The 18,775-nt window shown below is 33.7% G+C and overlaps 2 protein-coding genes and 1 pseudogene across 4 annotated transcripts; 1 reads left to right on the top strand and 2 right to left on the bottom strand.

Annotated features, from left to right (window-relative positions):
* The first annotated feature begins 3,480 nt into the window (after window positions 1-3,480).
* Window positions 3,481-14,634, top strand: LOC123889198 (GTP cyclohydrolase 1). 2 transcript variants are annotated; one of them, XM_045938421.1, is made up of 3 exons: window positions 3,487-3,893; window positions 5,959-7,126; window positions 14,397-14,634. In XM_045938421.1, the coding sequence occupies exons 1-3, from the start codon at window positions 3,692-3,694 to the stop codon at window positions 14,410-14,412; spliced, it is 1,386 nt and encodes a 461-aa protein (XP_045794377.1). In that variant the 5' UTR covers window positions 3,487-3,691; the 3' UTR covers window positions 14,413-14,634. The 2 variants fall into 2 exon arrangements, with proteins under 2 accessions (XP_045794376.1, XP_045794377.1); XM_045938420.1 differs by lacking the exon at window positions 14,397-14,634 and having other exon boundaries at window positions 3,481-3,893; window positions 5,959-7,379.
* On the bottom strand, window positions 8,271-13,287 carry LOC123888946 (annotated as a pseudogene).
* Window positions 14,635-14,828: 194 nt separating the features above from the next.
* On the bottom strand, window positions 14,829-18,199 carry LOC123889197. 2 transcript variants are annotated; one of them, XM_045938419.1, is made up of 8 exons: window positions 18,004-18,199; window positions 17,149-17,367; window positions 16,874-17,055; window positions 16,602-16,776; window positions 16,305-16,516; window positions 16,054-16,179; window positions 15,856-15,959; window positions 14,829-15,588 (listed from the first exon to the last, which is right to left on the bottom strand). In XM_045938419.1, exons 1-8 carry the CDS (start codon window positions 18,081-18,083, stop codon window positions 15,280-15,282), a joined length of 1,407 nt encoding a protein of 468 aa, XP_045794375.1. In that variant the 5' UTR covers window positions 18,084-18,199; the 3' UTR covers window positions 14,829-15,279. The 2 variants fall into 2 exon arrangements, with proteins under 2 accessions (XP_045794375.1, XP_045794374.1); XM_045938418.1 differs by having other exon boundaries at window positions 16,305-16,519; window positions 18,004-18,198.
* Window positions 18,200-18,775: the final 576 nt, after the last annotated feature.

Consider the following 18,775-nt stretch of genomic DNA (forward strand, 5'->3'; position numbering starts at 1 on the left):
TACTATGCAAAATTAATCTAACGGGTATTATGCATCTATTCTTAATCGTCATCTCTCTATTGTAGACCTTCGCTTTCTTCTGGGAATTTACTCCCACGTCCCCGTGTGGAAAAATATTCTCACATGTGGGAATAAAAGAAATCTATAGAATCTTCAGAACTCAGTATCTATTTCAACAATAAATAAATGCCATAATTTTTTTTATAAACAATAAATGGCAGAATTTCAATCTACCCTAAAATGGCGAGATTAATCCATATTTGACACCACAAATAAATTCACCAATAACAACTATCTCAAAGAGATTGCACTTCCACCATCACTTAACCCATTACATTGTTCACAACACAAGAATGATGATTTTTTACACATTTAGTCTCCTACAAAATTGTAAATTATGTGTAATTAAAATGTTTGTAATATAACATATGAACACCTAATTACTCAATCCGTTGCAATTTTCAAAAACAAAATCCAATATAATATAGATCACCTTGTTCAAAACTAAAACATAAAAGAAAATTTACAATAGAAAAAAAGATAAGATAAAGATAAACTTAACACTATTGAGAAAATACATCATTTGATCAATTTCTTAGTATATCCAACAATTAAACATATAGGCCACATTTTAGCTCATATATACATTTTTATTGATATTCCAACTTTCATTTTGTGAGAATATGATGCATTTCTTCCCGTCTTTCAATTGAATCCCTGTCGAAAACAAAAACCGGATTAATAAAAAAAAATGATAAACATCAAAATAAAATAATCTAAATAATAAAAAAGAAACATAAAAAATCAGTCAAAAAAGAAACATAAGAAAACTTGAACAAATCCGTCAAAAAAATTATTGATCAAAGAAGAAATTAAAAAATAAGAATACAGTTAAATGCACTCAAATAATAATCCAGTTTTTTTTTTACTAATCAAATAATACAGTTAAAAAATAAGAATTGAAAAGCATTGTTGATATTTTTCAAACGAACAAAGAATCTCAACATTGAATGTTGTTCAAATTAATTTATAAGAATAAGAAATTTCTATATATAATTATAGTTATAATTGAGCATTGATGACTAAAGAAAACTACTAAATATATTTAAATAAAAAACATAAAACGTCTGGTTAAATGACACGTAAAACATAAATAGCTGGTTAATTGATATGTAGGATATTTTTTTTGACACATAAGAATTTGATCATGAGAGAGAAACTCAATAGTATGGCAAGAAATAAGGCATTAAATTCGATTACGGAAAAATCGTGCATTTGATGATATTAGGGTTAAAAGAATTGGGTGTCTAAGGCGGCACAATTGGTCATGTCTCAAAAAGATCTGAAATTGAATTATTTTTTTGGCGCTAAAATTTAATTTCAAAAGTATTTGCCAGAATTAGAAATCAACTATTTATGGTGTCATTGATTGAATATTTGATTTAATATGGTGCAGGTATTCAGAATCAAAAATCATGGGAAATATTAATGAGGTCAACCATGAAGATTGAAGTGAATGGAAATATAATGTCCATCAATTTAGGGCTTATTTGAAGTTCAATGTGTGATGGCAGAAATCAATCATAAAAAAAAACCTGTATCAATCTGCACCTTGACATATGATGACAGAATTCATCAAGAATGTCCATCAATTTAGTATTAAATTAAATTAATATTATTCCACTGACAAATTATTATTACTATCAGAAGAAAAAAAAATGTGTATATAAAATTATTATTATTATTATGATTACTATTTTTTTTCCTACAGAAAGTATTATTATGACTATTAAAATAGAAATAATAATTTTTATTATATACAATTATTTAGAATAAAATTATGACCTTTATAATGTGTCTTTCATCCGAAAAACATGTATTAATTATTATGCAATTGACAACTAATTCAAAATATCATATACAATTTGTACCAAAAAAAATTCAAAATATCATACAATTAAATATTACTATACATTTAATTTTTTTTTTTTTGACAATAATACTATACAATTATTCAGAAAAAGAAATTTATTTTTTACTGTATACAATTATTTAGAATAAAAATTTGACATGAATGTTATATATTTATAGGTAATAGAACATTCTAATTCAAATTCTAAGTGCATTAAATGCTAATTTGTCTTGTGAAAGAATTCATAAGAAAGAACTCTTAAGCATTTGCCACATAGGAAATGTCCAACCATAAGAGTGCCACCTATTACATAGATTAAGGAGAGATTGTCACTTAGGAGAAAGATCATGAAAGAGAAACTTATAAACATATAAATAATAGATGAAATTTTATATACAAACCTCAAAATAGATAAAGAAAGAAAAGGAGAACACAAAAAACAAGGAGGGGGACAATAACCAAAACCTCCTTACAAATTGGTAAACCTATAGTTAGGTAAACCAAACTTGTTTCTAAAGAAACTATCTATAATCTCAGTAGGCAAATCAAACCAAATAGTAAGGTTTTCCAAATTTAAACCTATCATTGCTAAATTATCAGCACATGTATTTCCTTCACGAAAAATATGTGATACAATAACATTCATATTCTTAAGAAGACAGTTACAGTTTGACCATCTATTCCTAAGCTTCCAAGGGATCAAAGCATCGTTCTTGAAAGCTTTCACCACAAGAGATGAATCTGTTTCTATCCATAATTGATGTCAATGAAACCTGTGTGCAATTTCAATTGCAGACATTACACCACAGAGCTCTGCGTGAAATGCCGATCCTTGACTAGTGTTTTGAGCAAAACACAAACCAAATCTGCCAAATAGTTTCTGAAAATACCACCACATGATGAAGTGACTAAGGTTGCAACACCATCAGTGTTAATAATAAAATATTTTTTTGACAAAAATAATAATAATATGTAAAAGTTTTTTAAGACAAAAAAAAAGTTTAGTCAAAATATCTCCATAGAGTAATAAAATGATAAATTCTTTTGGTTGATGAAATAAAAGGGTAGAAAGTTTTTTTTTTTTACAAAAAAGGATAAAAAGTTAAAGAAAGGAATTTTCAGCCAAATTAATATTTAATATAATATGCCAAATTAATATTTAAATAATCCGTTGACTCCAGGAGTAAATCTCAGTGAGGACCAGAATGACAGCGAGTTACACATTGAAGAACCAAAATGACTATTTCTCTTAAATTCATTGAAAAAGTGATATATCTAATCTACATTATAATTCAAATACATAAATTATTCGATAAATCTGAAAAATTAACATTTACTCGTGGAGGGAGGATATATTAGGTGCAATGTTTTAAACGGAACAATAAAATAATATTCCTGATTGGAACATCTTTGTAATTACAACAGCAACGTAAGATCCACACAAATCAAAGCCAACCAGGTCCAACGACACCAACCCACCCACCGCACTACACCAACCCTTTTTTTTTGTTTCCTTTTTAATTCTTCATTCCTTTTTCTTTGGCCTCTCTCTCTCTCTCTCTCTCTCTCTCTCTCTCTCTCTCTCTCTGCGTTATTCTTCATCATCTCCAATTTTCCAACACCGATCTCTATGACCCTTTTTCATTTTCACACGTGATTTCTGTTTTTCAAACTTGGGTTGTCTTCAAAATCCTATCTTGGGGTGCATGTCACCCTGTTTTTTAGATATTATTGTAAAAGTCTGATTTTTTATTTTTTTTTGGGATTTGTTGTATTTCAATGGGCTGTTTAGATGATGGGCATTTCAATGTTGAGCTCGAAAATGGAATGAATATTTGTTGTGGTGAAAATGGAAAAGATGGTGCTGTTATTGAAGATGCTGTTAAGGTTTTGTTGATGGGTCTTGGTGAAGATATTAATAGAGAAGGTATTAGAAAGACACCACTTCGTGTTGCCAAAGCCCTTCGTGAAGGAACAAGAGGTAACAAAAAGTGTTTCTTATTCTTAAAATATATAAATTGTTGAAAGATAGTTAGTAGTAACTTAGCTCTTGAGTATGTGTTTGATTTCACTGTAATTAAAATTATTGATTTTGATTGAATTGATTTTGTAAAATTGAATTTAGTTAAAAGTCAGTTTAAGGTAAAATGATTTATGCTTGGATAGATTCATTGATAGTGAGTTTAAATATAGATTTGAGTATAAAATCACGTTTGGAGGCAAAAGCTACAAATTATAGCTTCAAGTTAGAATCAACTCTAGAGTCTAACTCACCCCCAAAGGACTTTTTTACCAAAAGGGTGTATTTTTTACATGATATTACCAAACTAGTGCAGTTTTTTCAAAATTTACCAAAAGGGTGTAAGTCGTCGTTGTCATGTACGACTTACACCCCACTCTATTTTTTTTTTCTCAGCTTATAAGCAAAGTCGTGGATGGCAGCCACAACTTTGATTTTTTTTCCATATTTTAATGAAAGTCGTCACTCCCATTGACATCTTTCAAGTTTTTAAATTTTTTTTTTAATGAAAAATAGGGTTAGTTGTATATCAAAATTGATTTTATAAGTCTTCATAATCACTTTTGGCAACCAAGGCATTTGACTCAAGTGGTTAATGAGTCCCAGGATGAATCGTTCGAGACAACCCAAGTTAAATTCAGAACAATTATTGACCGGACTGTACTTACCTCACGGCCGAACTCTGGACTTTATAAGTCTTCAAAATCACTTTTGGCCAAAAGTGAATACAAACATGCAATATATCATATATGCATTTGTGTTTTTGGTGTCCAATTTACATGATAGTATTTACTTTAAAGTTTAGATGAGCTATATATTTGTTCAAATTTGGCTTTACAGTGCTTTATGAGTAGTAGATTTTTGTTTGTCCTGATATCAAAGTTTGGATCTAATCTACGGTCATATTCATATTGCTTAGCTGGATCTTTTACTATATTTGTTTGTCCTTGAGTTTATTTATTTGTCTATTGTTAGATGACCATTTTGTTATTTATCTATAAAAGAAACATTTATGAATAAAACTTTTGAGCTGGCGATAGAAGAAACATTTATGACAGAAACTATCCACTTTTCAGCTTTAGGACAAATGAAAGTTTTGGGTAGAGTATGGCAGACCAGTAATAAAATGGGTCTTAACTTGGAGATGTTTGAAGTTCTTTAGGTTTATACAGCAGCACCATGATTTTGTTGAAGCTTTAAAGTGTAGTTTTTGCCAAAATCACGGTGGCTCACCGTGATTTTGACAATTCCACCAACAAATCGCGGTAGGCCATGCCTATTACGCATTGAAAATTCACAACTAAAATTCAAAGGAAAATCCCACCAGGTAAAACTAAGACTATGAAAGTGTAGAGAGAGAACCGACAGATGTGAATTATCCGATATTCAGGTTCTAAAGAGTTGAGTTATGGTTAAAGGGAGTTCTTCAGTTTGCAAGCATATTGAATTTTGCATTTAGTCATTCTTCTTTTTGTTGACAATTACCGCCGAGATATTTTATTTCACACCAAATCATGATTTTGTTCATTTATCAATCTGTTTTGATGATCCAATATCTGGTCATATAGTTAGTTATCTTCAATTTGGTCAGCTTTTGCATTTCTTTTTCTGTGCTCGTGTGATGTTGCTGCAGAGTGGCTTTTGCACCACATTACAATTGTCACATGTGTGTATGTTTATACTAGTGTAGTGGAATTTGCTCAAAATATTGTTCTGCAATACATTATTAAGTACAAAATGTTGTCAAATTGTGGCGCTATAACACTATTGCTTAGTGGAATTTGAACAAACTGCTATTTTCTATGATTGACACACTGGTAACAAACTTCTATGATATCTTGCAATTTGCTGCCGTAATCAGAATTTATTTTGTTCTCTGTTTTTGTTCCTTGCTTTGTTCTTTACCTGTCTCCATACATTCCCAACTCTAATATGTCCTGTTGGCACTTTGTTAAATTGAAAATCATAATATACTATTTTTGCAATACTTCCGTTACTAATCATAAGGAGATCTCTCTTCTTCCAGGTTACAGGCAAAAGGTGAAGGACATTGTTCAAGGTGCTTTATTCCCTGAAGCTGGACTAGATAATAGAGTTGGTCATGCTGGTGGTGCAGGTGGACTTGTGATTGTCAGAGATCTTGACCTGTTTTCCTATTGCGAGTCATGCATGCTTCCATTCCAGGTCAAGTGTCATGTGGGTTATGTTCCCTCTGGTGAAAGAGTTGTCGGTTTAAGCAAACTCTCTCGTGTTGCTGATGTATTTGCAAAACGACTCCAAGAGCCTCAGCGTCTCGCAAATGAAGTTTGTTCTGCTTTGCATCATGGAATAAAGCCAGCAGGTGTTGCCGTCATATTTCAATGTACACACATTCACTTTCCAGACATAGAATCAGTCTTTCTCGACTCAAACCACCAAGGATTGGTTAAGATAGTTGTTTCCGCTGGTTCCGGAGTTTTTGAAAACAAAAATGCAGACGAATGGGCTGATTTCTTTAGTCTCCTCAAATTTAGAGGTATCAGTATGGAAAAAATCCACTTTAGAGGATCATCTGACTTGTCCTGGTGTCCTTCTCAATCGGCCAAAGTTTCCTCCAAAATCGGAACCGTCAACCCTGCAATGGTCACTGCAGTTGCTTCAATTATCAAATCTTTGGGAGAAGATCCATTGAGGAAGGAGCTTAGAGGTACCCCAAGTAGATTTGTGAAGTGGTTAATGAACTTTCAGAACAGCAACTTCGACATGAAATTGAATGGTGTTCTCAATGGTGGGATAGATTCTTTAACCGCGAATAAGGAGGTTGACAAGAACACTAAAAAAATATGCTCTGAGCTGAATTTACAATTTTGGTCACAATGTGAACACCATTTACTTCCATTCCATGGTGTTGTTCACATAGGTTACATCCTATCAGATGGATTTAGTCCTATCGGAAAATCTCTTTTACAATCGATAGTACATTTTTACGGTTTCAAGCTTCAAGTTCAGGAGAGGCTTACTAGACAGATAGCTGAGACAATTTCACCGCTGATCGGTGGAGATGTGATAGTAGTTGTAGAAGCAAGTCACACATGTATGATTTCTAGAGGTATTGAGAAGTTTGGAAGTAGTACTGCCACTATTGCTGTTTTAGGACAATTTTCGACCAACCTTGCCACAAGGGCTTCCTTCTTGCAGGGTATTCCAAGTCCAACATCTTCAGAGCTTTGATTCTTGTTTGAATTCATTTGAAATAATTTAGCACTAGCTCCAGTTGTTTGTATTTTGAAATTTTGAAGTTGCTCAATTTTGTTTCAGATTTCATAGAATTATAGCCAGAAATTGTCTTTTACATTACATCCCTTGAGAAAAGTAGGATTTACATACTGGCCAACTTTGGCAGTAAAATGTTGTTTAAGTTTACTCTGAAAGTTTTGTTGATGTTGAGGTTAGAATGATTGTTATGTATTCTGATTACTTTATTTATATGAAGGTTCACAGCATCTTATTTTGCATGCAAATGCTTCAGTACTAGGGTATGCTAGTAGTGGAATGTTTTTTCTTTCCTGATAAGATTCACATGTCATTTTATTGAAGACAATTTGGGTTTAATTGGAGAAAGCACCAAGAATGAAATCTATTTCCAATGATATTTTTTTTACAATAATCAATTTAGATATATTTATACACATTCTTGTGAAATGGATATCACAAATAGACCTAATAGCTGCTTTGAACTAATCATGGTTATTATGTAAATGGTATCAAAATGTATATTAGTCAAGTTAACCAGGATGAGTAAAGTTCTTGGAGCCATTTGGCATCAATCAGATATTTACAGTAATAGCTACTGTTAGTTGACCCTAGTGACAGAGGAGTTCCACAATCCACCATTACCCTCTTATAAACTCGTTTATTTTTTTTGTCAAGCATTCTACTGGCTAGACTCACACATTTGAAGTGTGGAAAAATGGGGATCGAGAGTTTGAACTTGGTCCCTACAATAATGTTTCTGATAGTTATTAACTGAGCTACATTTACGAATATCTTAATTACAAAAATAAAATAAGTTTTTCCTTTATTATTAATTTAAAAAACAATACATGAAATGGTAAAAACCTCTGAAGATACTCCTAAAAAGATAAGTAATGTACTTCGTATAAATTTTGTTAAAATGTGATTTTGTTAAAATGTGCCTTTAGTCACTGCTTAAGAAATAAAAAATCGAGACAATGTTTGATTGAAAGTCTTGATTATAAGCAAAAAATACTTGTTTGTTATCTACTTGTAGCTATGCTATATAAACTTTCACCCTATTTCAGTCAGTCATATAAACTTAAAACAGCTTTGCTATCAGCTTGTAGCTATAAATTTGGAGAAATAGCACAAACCTCACTAATAACATTGCTTCTCTGAGGAAAATTTCGGTCAGCATGCTCAAGAGAATATCTTAACATTCCAATTATGGCAGATTCAGTAACTAGGTCATCACAGTCTGCAGGATAATTAAGCAACTGTTAAATTTATATATTAATTTGATGATATCAACGAATATTCAATGAAATAGATGGTAACAAAGCTGGAAGGCTACTTGGGATGTCAAAAATTTGCTTTGTTGGTGGAATTCCCAATAACTCCCCCAAATATGCACGAACGCGAGCACGGTCAGAGAGTGATAGGAGATCGCCATGAGTTAAAACAAGTACAGGTTTGTCATCTGTAAGCAATCAAAATGAACTATCAGATTGGCGACTATTATGAACCCATGTACAATGAAATAAATAACTCTACAAGGATAACACATAAGCTTGTCCGGAAAATACCTTCAAATGACAGGTATGGGCAATTGAAAGTAGAAACAATTTCCTCAATCTACCATGCCTCAAAATCACCACGAGCATTCCCCATCACATTCAAAACCGAAAGACCATTAAGGACACATACAACAAAATTAACTTTTCTGCTCTTACTCGGAAAGCATCCTTTCTTGCCACCTTTACACTTCAAACCTTTACTCAGTCTCTGAGTATCTCTACTCCTGATAGAGAATTTATAAAACTTGACGTAAATATTAACATATGAGATTATTGGTAATGTTATGTACTTAAATTATATTCAAACCTGACAACAAGCTCTCCATGACGAACACCTTTTGTCATCCAATTTTTCAGCATTTTACTATTCTCATGTGAATTATCCGACAAACTAAGTGTATCATACAGACAAATAGAATTTGAGTCTCTTGGAATCATAAACCCACGGAGGAAGCAAGCTCCATCCCCTATAAGTGAACTATCTGGCATCAAAAGATAAATGTAATCGAAATTTCATAAGTCAATGTACAGATGGTTATCCTGATGTAAAGAAGACATATCGATGAACAGAAGTCCTACTTCTTCGATATTCAAGTCGATATCAAATTTAAAGTGCTAAAATGCATACATACATGATACTTGTGCTGCTCTTTCAGGTGCGAATTTGTCGTCATCGAACACCTTAGAGATTCTATTTATGAGACTACTTTTCCCCGATCCACTTGGACCAACCAATATGAGGCATGTTGTCTTTGGTACATGATAATCACGTAACTTTAAGCCCCCGGCCTTCTCAGTCCATGTTCCAGGCCTGTACCTGTGTTACAATCAAACCACAATCACGATAAACTTCATTCAGATTTGCAGATAAAAATAATTGAAATTTGAGTTCCAATCAAAACCTCAAGATTTTTTCTTTCGCCTCTTTCAAACTGTTAATATCAATCTTCAATTCATCATAACTGTTGTAAAACGGTTTACTGACTTTATAAAAAACAGAAAAACGAATTTTCAAAATTGGCAACGAAACAAATTATTGGCTGAGTCGCGTACTAGGTCGCTTTCTTTAAGACGTTTCGCGGAACTACTCGAAATAGTGCACTGTAGTATATCAACCGCGAAGTCCCCAGGATAAAACAGCCGTTTTCAAAGAAAATACCGATAAACTACTGCACTGTAGTATCGGCCAGAATAACACCAAGTATGGTCGAAAATTTCGAACCACTCTAATTGATATGCGAATATCAATCCTACGGTTTACAACCGTTCAAATATTGAAACAACAATAATTTAACGAAGAAAGAAAAAATAGAGAAGAAAGAAAGCAGTTTCTCAGAATGCAGAGAAAAGAAAAGTGTGAAAAAACTGAAGAATGAGAAGTGGTATTTATAGGCAATGAGGGGGCTGGAATCAGAGAGATTTCAGGAGCTGAAGTTGCTCAGTCCAAGTTCAAAACCGTGGCACAAAAATAGGAAACGTGGGACACCTCATTTTTGACCGTTTAACATTTCAAAACGTGGCTAAAAAATAGGACACGCAGGCTTTGACCGTTTAACAGATAAAAATCTGTTCAGACTTGGTCTTAGCACATTTAACATGTGCGAATTTAGGGACACACTAAAAGAAATTAAATTCAAAATATTTCTTTTTTCTTAGTATTAAAAAATTAATATATCACCCAAGCCCGGCCCGAACCGAACCGAGCCGGCCGGACGGCGGCGGCGCGCGTGATATTCGACATTGTGTGTGGTCTCCCTTTCTTACAAAAGTGGGTACCCCAAGGGCACACCCTTGGATTGCCACCTTGTGGTATATAAACACTACCAAGTGGTGTGATTTTTCCAATGTGGGACTCAAAGAGCCTTTTTTCAATTCACACTACACATGGTTCTAACAAATGTGTTTACTTCAATACCAAGTTTCCTCTTATTCCTTCATCATGTTCCAACAATAACTTTGCAGGATTTCTTGTAAGATAAGTCTCTTCCTTTCACTGACAACAAAATCAGCAGAAGAAGAAGTTTCTGTTCTTTCTTCACTAACTTCTCCAAAATCTAATCCATTTTTTTCATTCACTCTATTGTCTTTATTCTGCAAGCTCAAGGTATCCCTGAAAGATTAGAAATAACATAACCATCATCAAGTCATTGTCAGAATGATATTCTCAACAAAATATATGATACAACAGGATCAAGAAATAAAGGATTCAACCATCAAACCTTAACTACGCCTGCAAAACCAAGATCCAGTTAAATTTCAAATATTTTCTATTTAGAGCTAAAATGGGAATGCAATATGTCAACATGATTATTTTCTATTTAGTTTTTCCTTTTCTTTATAAACAAAAAGGTGTTCATAAAGAAGTTCAATCAAAGAGCTTATGAAAAATTTCATATGCAAAAGCTAATTTCATGTTATACTCAGGGACGGATCCAGAAACTAACCAAACGGGGGGCTGACCATTTTTTTAATAAATATTACATAAAATTTAATTGTAATTTATATAAATAGGGATCAAATTATACTGATATAAAACTATTTTACATTGATTTATTTATCAGAATTAATTTACACTATGATTATACATAGAAATTATAGTCTATTAATAATAATTATGTGTAAAACAACTTTAAATATATAGTATATACAAAATTAGGGGTGGGAGGGAGGGGCCAAAGCCCACCCTTGCCACCCATTGAATCCGTCCCTGGTTATACTACAAAAAATTAGTTTCAAAATTCTTAATTATCTACGATCATATCATACTTTTCACTTGTAACTGAAGATAACTCAATGTTATACTCAATGGTTATGGAGTGAACTGAAGATAACTTTTAAGCTAAGTAATCTTTTTATCTTAGTGAGTGGTAACTTGTTGAATTAACAAGTCTCATACTCTCATGTATCTTATATATAATCCAATTGTGAGAAATTGTTTCACTTGTAAATTGTAGAATTGATTTTTTGTTTTTATATTTTTACACAAGACAAACCATAAGTTTATTTTTATAGGCTCTCACTTTTGTATCTAACTTCCATAAATTTGCGATTTTGGTCGATAATTTTCATAATAACATTTTTGACCTTTAACTTTAGTCTATTTTGCAAAAGATTGACCTTATTGATTTTGACCAAGTCAATGCACATGTGGAACAGTGACTCATATGCCATGTCTGCAAGTCAACGTTTTGTCCACGTGTACGTTGACTTTGTGAAAATCAGTGAGGGCAAGCCTTTTACAAAATGGGATAAAATTACGGGCAAGATCGTAAGTTTTTGAAAATCGCAAGCATTTTTATATTATATCATTTTAAAAATTCCAAAATGAATAAATAGTTATTTTTGATAATTTGAGACGTTGTTATTATGTGTTTTGAAAATTAATTTTGATATATGAAAATAAATATTTTACTATTTTATCTTTATAAGATAATGGCACACATTCCATTTTTTATTTGGTAATTTCTTTATAAAATTGGTTAACAAAACAACTTGATAATTTCTGTGTGTTTTTCATAAGAAACGTGAACATTGAACAACCAAACGATCTAGTTCGACTGGTTAATGAATTTCATTTAAAACGAATAGTGGAATTCATATAAGATGGTTTAGTATTTTGAGATGGTTTGATTCACAAATTCAAGATTTTATAGTGTGTATCCTCTACGGCGCCTTGTGTCATCATTTCCATTATCAAATTCAGTATAGATGACAATCGACAACGAAGTTCCCCCATCGTTTGAGTTACAAATTCTGTTTTGAGCATTTCGAAAGAGGAAAATATTGTGAATACCGAACAAAATGGGGCACCACACTTTCTCCAAAAATTATATTCGAGCACCATATATTTGCGAGTTTAAAATTTAAATGACATAAATCTTAATGAATGGACAACAAAATTTGCTAGCCTGCACTTTCTTTCTTTTTTTGACTGAAAGTAGTTCATAAGTAACATTTCATTCATAATGGTAAATAATTTGAATACATGTTACCATCTCAATGAAAATGTGGAAATTAGCTAAAGATGAAACTACGTTTGCTAAAATACCATGTCTTGTCTTCTAGTAAACTCAACACGGGAGTTTTTAAAATGAGAATTAAAGAGAAGTCTACAATCATTACCTATATCGCTGAATTCAGTGATATCGTGCTTGTTACAATATGAAAATGATCAAAAACACGTTTGGAATCAAGAGCAAGTCCATCGGTCCCAGTTGCAAGTCATGAATCCAATACAACCCGTTGAGAAGGCGAAGCGTTTCCCTTATATCAATACTGCAAAGTAGTGAGAACCAAGATGTCTTAGCAAGCACAAACTGCCCATCGTCATCACCGATCCAAATACCTATGCCAACACGATTTTGCTGCGACGAAAAAGAGGCACCAACATTACATTTGAACCGACCCCGATCTAGCTTTGTCAAACTATTCTGGCTCGGACCAACTATGACAGTAGCCACTGTGTGATTTGGAACTGTTAAAGAATTAGCAACTCGAGGATTCACAGAATTGGCTGCTGTCCAGCACTCCAACAAGTACTTTGCTCGATTAATTAATTGCATGTTGGTCTATGAAATATCATCCCATAACTCGGAGTTCCTATGCTTCCAGATACTCCATATTAAAACCGCCAGGCCGCTGACTGATCCGTTTGTACTCATGTGCTGCAACATATCAAAAACTGCAGCTGATGCATCAGCTGTTCTGTGCGTAGCAGCTGAAATAAAATTCCCGAAATCGCAGGCACGCCAAATCTGTACAGTCCGAGAGCAAATGAAAAAAATGTACAAGCTATTTTCATAATTATCCGAGCAAAAAAGACATTCTGCCGGGCAATGTACACCCTGATCGCGAAGTCTAACTCTTGTAGGGAAACACTTCATGCAATCCGCCAAATAAATATTGAGTCATGCATGCTTCCATTCCAGGTCAAGTGTCACGTAGGTTATGTTCCCTCTGGTGAAAGAGTTGTCGGTTTAAGCAAACTCTCTCGTGTTGCTGATGTATTTGCAAAACGACTCCAAGAGCCTCAGCGTCTCGCAAATGAAGTTTGCTCTGCTTTGCATCATGGAATAAAGCCAGCAGGTGTTGCCGTCATAATTCAGTGCACACACATCCACTTTCCAGACATAGAATCAGTCTTTCTCGACTGAAACCACCAAGGATTGGTTAAGATACTCGTTTCTGCTGGTTCCGGAGTCTTTTAAAACAAAAATGCACACGAATGGGCTGATTTCTTTAGTCTCCTCAAATTTAGAGGTACCAGTATGGAAAAAATCCACTTTAGAGGATCATCTGACTTGTCCTGGTGTCCTTCTCAATCGGCCAAAGTTTCCTCCAAAATCGGAACCGTCAACCTCAACCCTGCAATGGTCACTGTAGTTGCTTCAATTATCAAATCTTTGGGAGAAGATCCACTGAGGAAGGAGCTTAGAGGGACTCCAAGTAGATTTGTGAAGTGGTTAATGAACTTCCAGTACAGCAACTTCGACATGAAATTGAATGGTTTTCTCAATGGTGGGATAGATTCTTTAACTGCAAATAAGGAAGTTGACACGAACAACGAAAAAGTATGCTCTGTGCTGAACTTAACATTTTGGTCCCATGTGAACACCATTTCATGGTGTTGTTCACATAGGGCTTCCTTCTTGCAGGGTATTCCAAGTCCAACATCTTCAGAGCATTGATTCTTGTTTGAACTCATTTGAAATAATTTAGCACTAGCTCCAATTGTTGTTTGTATTTTGAAATTTTGAAGTTGCTCAATTTTGTCTCAGATTTCATGGAATTATAGCCAGAAATTCTCTTTTACATCCCTTGAGAAATTCTGGCCAACTTTGGTAGTAAAATGTTGTTTAAGTTTACTCTGAAAGTTTTGTTGATGTTAAGGTTAGAATGATTGTTATGTATTCTGATTACTTTATTTATATGAAGGTTCATAGCATCTTGTTTTGCATGCTAATGCTTCAGTAGTACTAGGGTATGCAAGTAGTGGAATGTTTTTTCTTTTCTGATAAGAGTTCCACAATCCACCATCACCCTCTCATAAACTCGGTTATTTTTTGTCAAGTATCCTACTGGCTAGACTCATACATTTGAAGTGTGGAAAAGTGGGGGATCCGGAGTACGAACTTCGATCCCTATCCCTACAATAATGTTTCTGATAGCTATCAACCGAGCTACATTTACGGGTATCTTAATTACAAAAATAAAACAATTTTTTCCCTTATTATTAATTTAAAAAACTATACATGAAATAGTAAAAACCTCTGAAGTATGGGCACCCCTAAAAAGTGTCATTAAGTAAAATTCCTCTAGAACTTACCTAATAATGAAAAGTTAATTGGTAAATAGTGCACTGCTAGCATTTTTTTACAAAGACTTTCTACTTTGGATTTCAACCATGTACAGAATTACCATTGCGAGGAACAAAAATGATAGATACCACATGCTTAGTGTTGTCAATTCAATGTTAACCAGGCACTCCTAATTTCAACTCCTTTCACTTAGCTCCATAACAGAGTATTTACAAGTCATATCAGCAATATTCATAGCTACCATATGTGCCGAATTTTATGCCACTCTATGTTGGCTTCCTTTTCAGGTACTTTCAGTTTTGGACGCTCTATCTTGTGATCCTTTTTAGGAACTTTCAGATTTCGACGCTCTATCTTGGGGTCCTTTTTAGGAACATCCACATTTGGAGGCATGTCTTGAACTATTCTACTACAAGTTTGCGGTTGAGGTGCTTGAGCTTGAGGGGCATGGTACTGGTGCATGAACTTTTTTTGTTCCAAGCCAATGCCAAATCCTATTCCTAGTATAAGCAAAATCATGAATAGTGATAGAGATATTTTATGAACCTGCAAGCACCAACAGTTTGCAAACTCAATTAGGTTTTGTTAAAATGTGCCTTAAGTCACTGCTTAAGGAATAAAAAATCAAGACAATGTTTGATGGTTCAAAATATAAGCAAATTTTACTCTTTCACCATATTTAATGAATAATAATTTTGTTTACTACTTGTAGCTATGCTATATAAACTTTAACCCTATTTCAGTAAGTCATATCAACTTAAAACAGCTCTTGTTAACAGCTTGTAGCTATAAATTTGGAGAAATAGCACAAACCTTATTCATAACATTGCTTTTCTGAGGAAAATTTCTGTCAGCATGCTCAAGAGTATATCTTAACATTCCAATTATCGCAGATTCAGTCACTAGGTCATCACAGTCTGCAGGATACTTAAGCAATTGTTAAACTTATATAATGTAATGATATCAAAGACTATTCAATGAAAGGGACGATGGAAAGAGTTGAAAGGCTACCTGGGATGTCAAAAATTTGCTTTGTTGGTGGAATTCCCAATAACTCCCCCAAATATGCTCGAACACGACCACGGTCAGAGAGTGATAGGAGATCGCCATGAGTTAAAACAAGTACAGGTTTGTCATCTGCAAGCAATAGAAATGAACTATCAGATTGGCTACTACGATGAACCCAGGTTAGGTACAATGAAATAAATAACTCTAAAAGGGTTATTGTAAGAGGAAAACACATAAGCTTGTCTGGAAAATACCTTTAAATGACAGGTATGGGCAATTGAAAGTAGAAACAATTGCTTCAATATACTGTGCCTCAAAATCACCGCGAGCATTCCCCATCACATTCAGAACCGAAAGACCATTAAGGACACATATAACAAAATTAACTTTTCTGCTCTTACCGGAAAAGAATCCTTTCTTACCACCTTTACACTTCAAACTCTTACTCAGTCTTTGAGTATCTCGACTACTGATAGAGAATTTGTAAAACATGACGCAAATATTAACATATGAGAATATTGGTAATCTAAGTACTTAAATTATATTCAAACCTGACAACAATCTCTCCATGACGAAGACCTTTTGTCATCCAATTTTTCAGCATTTTATTATTCTCATGTGAATTATCCGACAAACTACGTGTATCATACAGACAGATAGAATTTGACTCTCTTGGAATCATAAATTCGCGGAGGAAGTAAGTTCCATCCCCTATAAGTGAATTATCTGGCATCAAAAGATAAATGTAATTGAAATTTCATAAGTCAATGTACAGATATTTATCCTGATGTAAAGAAGATATATCGATGGACTGAAAGCATACATGATATTTGTGCTCTTTCAGGTGCGAATTTGTCATCATCGAACACCTTAGAGATTCTATTTATGAGACTACTTTTCCCCGATCCACTTGGACCAACCAATATAAGGCACGTTGTCTCTGGTACATCATAATCACATAAATTTAAGCCCCTGACCTTCTCAGTCCATGTTCCAGGTCTGTACCTGTGTTACAATCAAACCACGATCAGTCAATCACAATAAACTTCATTCAGATTTGCAGATAAAAATAATTGAAATTTGAGTTCAAATCAACACCTCAAGATTTTTTCTTTCGCCTCTTTCAAACTCTTACTATCAATCTTCAATTCATCGTAACTTTGCAGGATTTCTTGGTAGATACTAAGTCTCTTCCTTTCACAGATAACAAAATCAGCAGTAGAAGAAGTCTCTGTACTTTCTTCACTAACTTCTCCAAAATCTAATCCATTTTTCTCATTCACTCTATTGTCTTTATTCTGCAAGCTCAAGGTATCCCTGAAACATTAGAAACAACATAACCATCATCAAGTAACTCTCAGAATGATATTCTCAACCAAATAAATGATACAACAGGATTAAGAAATAAAGGATTCAACCACAACCATCAAACCTTAACTACACCTGCAAAATCAAATTTCAAATATTTTCTATTTAGAGCCAAAATGGCATGCAATATATCAACATGATTATTTTCTATTTAGGGTCTGCTTGGATTGGCTTATTTTTTTAGCTTATACAAAACAGTTTATACAAATAAATAAGCTTTTAGGTTAATTCATAAGTTTTAACTAACTAAAATTGTATTTTTATAAGCTGTTTTATCACAAACTATCTTGACAAACTTGTAATAATACATAAAAACATATTTAGGGGAAGAACAATTTTTTGTTGGACTTTACCCAACTCACAGTCTAATTCCGAATTTAGGGGGGCCCTTCCCCCGGTAACCCGAGGGTTAACACAAACAAACAAAAAAAAAAAACTTTAGGAAAAGTCCATAAAAGAAACTATCATAGCATTATGAATCATGATACTTCAATCTTGTACATCATTGGTAACAACCGAACAAAAAGTGAGGCAATTGAAACAAGAACACAATAAATAGCCACTGATCATGATCAATCACACTACCTGGGAGCGAGTGGGGAGGAAAGAAAGGGAAAATCTTGATCCAAACAAGAATCTTCATGTGTAATAGAACCACCACCCATGATGATGATGTGTTGCGTTGTGTTTTTGGAATTCAAGGGTTTTGGAGTGAACTTTTGAAGTTAAGTAAGAAGAAATGAGGAATCTTTCTATCTGAGTGAGTGGGTAACTTGTTGAATTTGATTATTTTTTAATTTTTTTACACAAGAATTGATTCATCTTAACTATTATTTTAGTCAAATTCATCTTAACTATTAACAAACCATAAGTTTATGGAAAATGCTAAACAGTGCTCGTGGCACTAGTTAAGGATACAAATATATAAGTTTTATCTCGTAAATTGTGCATTCAATATTTTAATGATGTGAAAAGTTATTCTCTCTCATTATTAACTTTATCATTTGTTTCCTTTTTTAGTATGCTTAACTAGTGCCCCAGGGGCACTGTTTAGCATGACCCAAGCAGTCGACCCACCGAAGAGGAGGGGGTTGTACCTGTATACACTCTGATGCCAAGTCAGTTTTGAGAATGAGGTACGAGTTAGAGAGAAAGAAATAGAATGTCTGGCTCTCCTATATAGGAGAGCTTATATAGTTGCCCCTAGCGCTGGGCCAAAAGTCCCCCTAATGGGCCGTGCGGAGCAGCCAATTAAGAACAACTGTCAGGATTGCTCCGTGGTTGGAGGGAAAGACAGTTAATTATTCTGCCCTCATCCTGGGTGAGCTGTTCCACGTTTCAAGGGAAGTATATGCTT

Source organism: Trifolium pratense, linkage group LG6 (assembly GCF_020283565.1).
Source record: "Trifolium pratense cultivar HEN17-A07 linkage group LG6, ARS_RC_1.1, whole genome shotgun sequence".
NCBI lineage: Eukaryota > Viridiplantae > Streptophyta > Magnoliopsida > Fabales > Fabaceae > Trifolium > Trifolium pratense.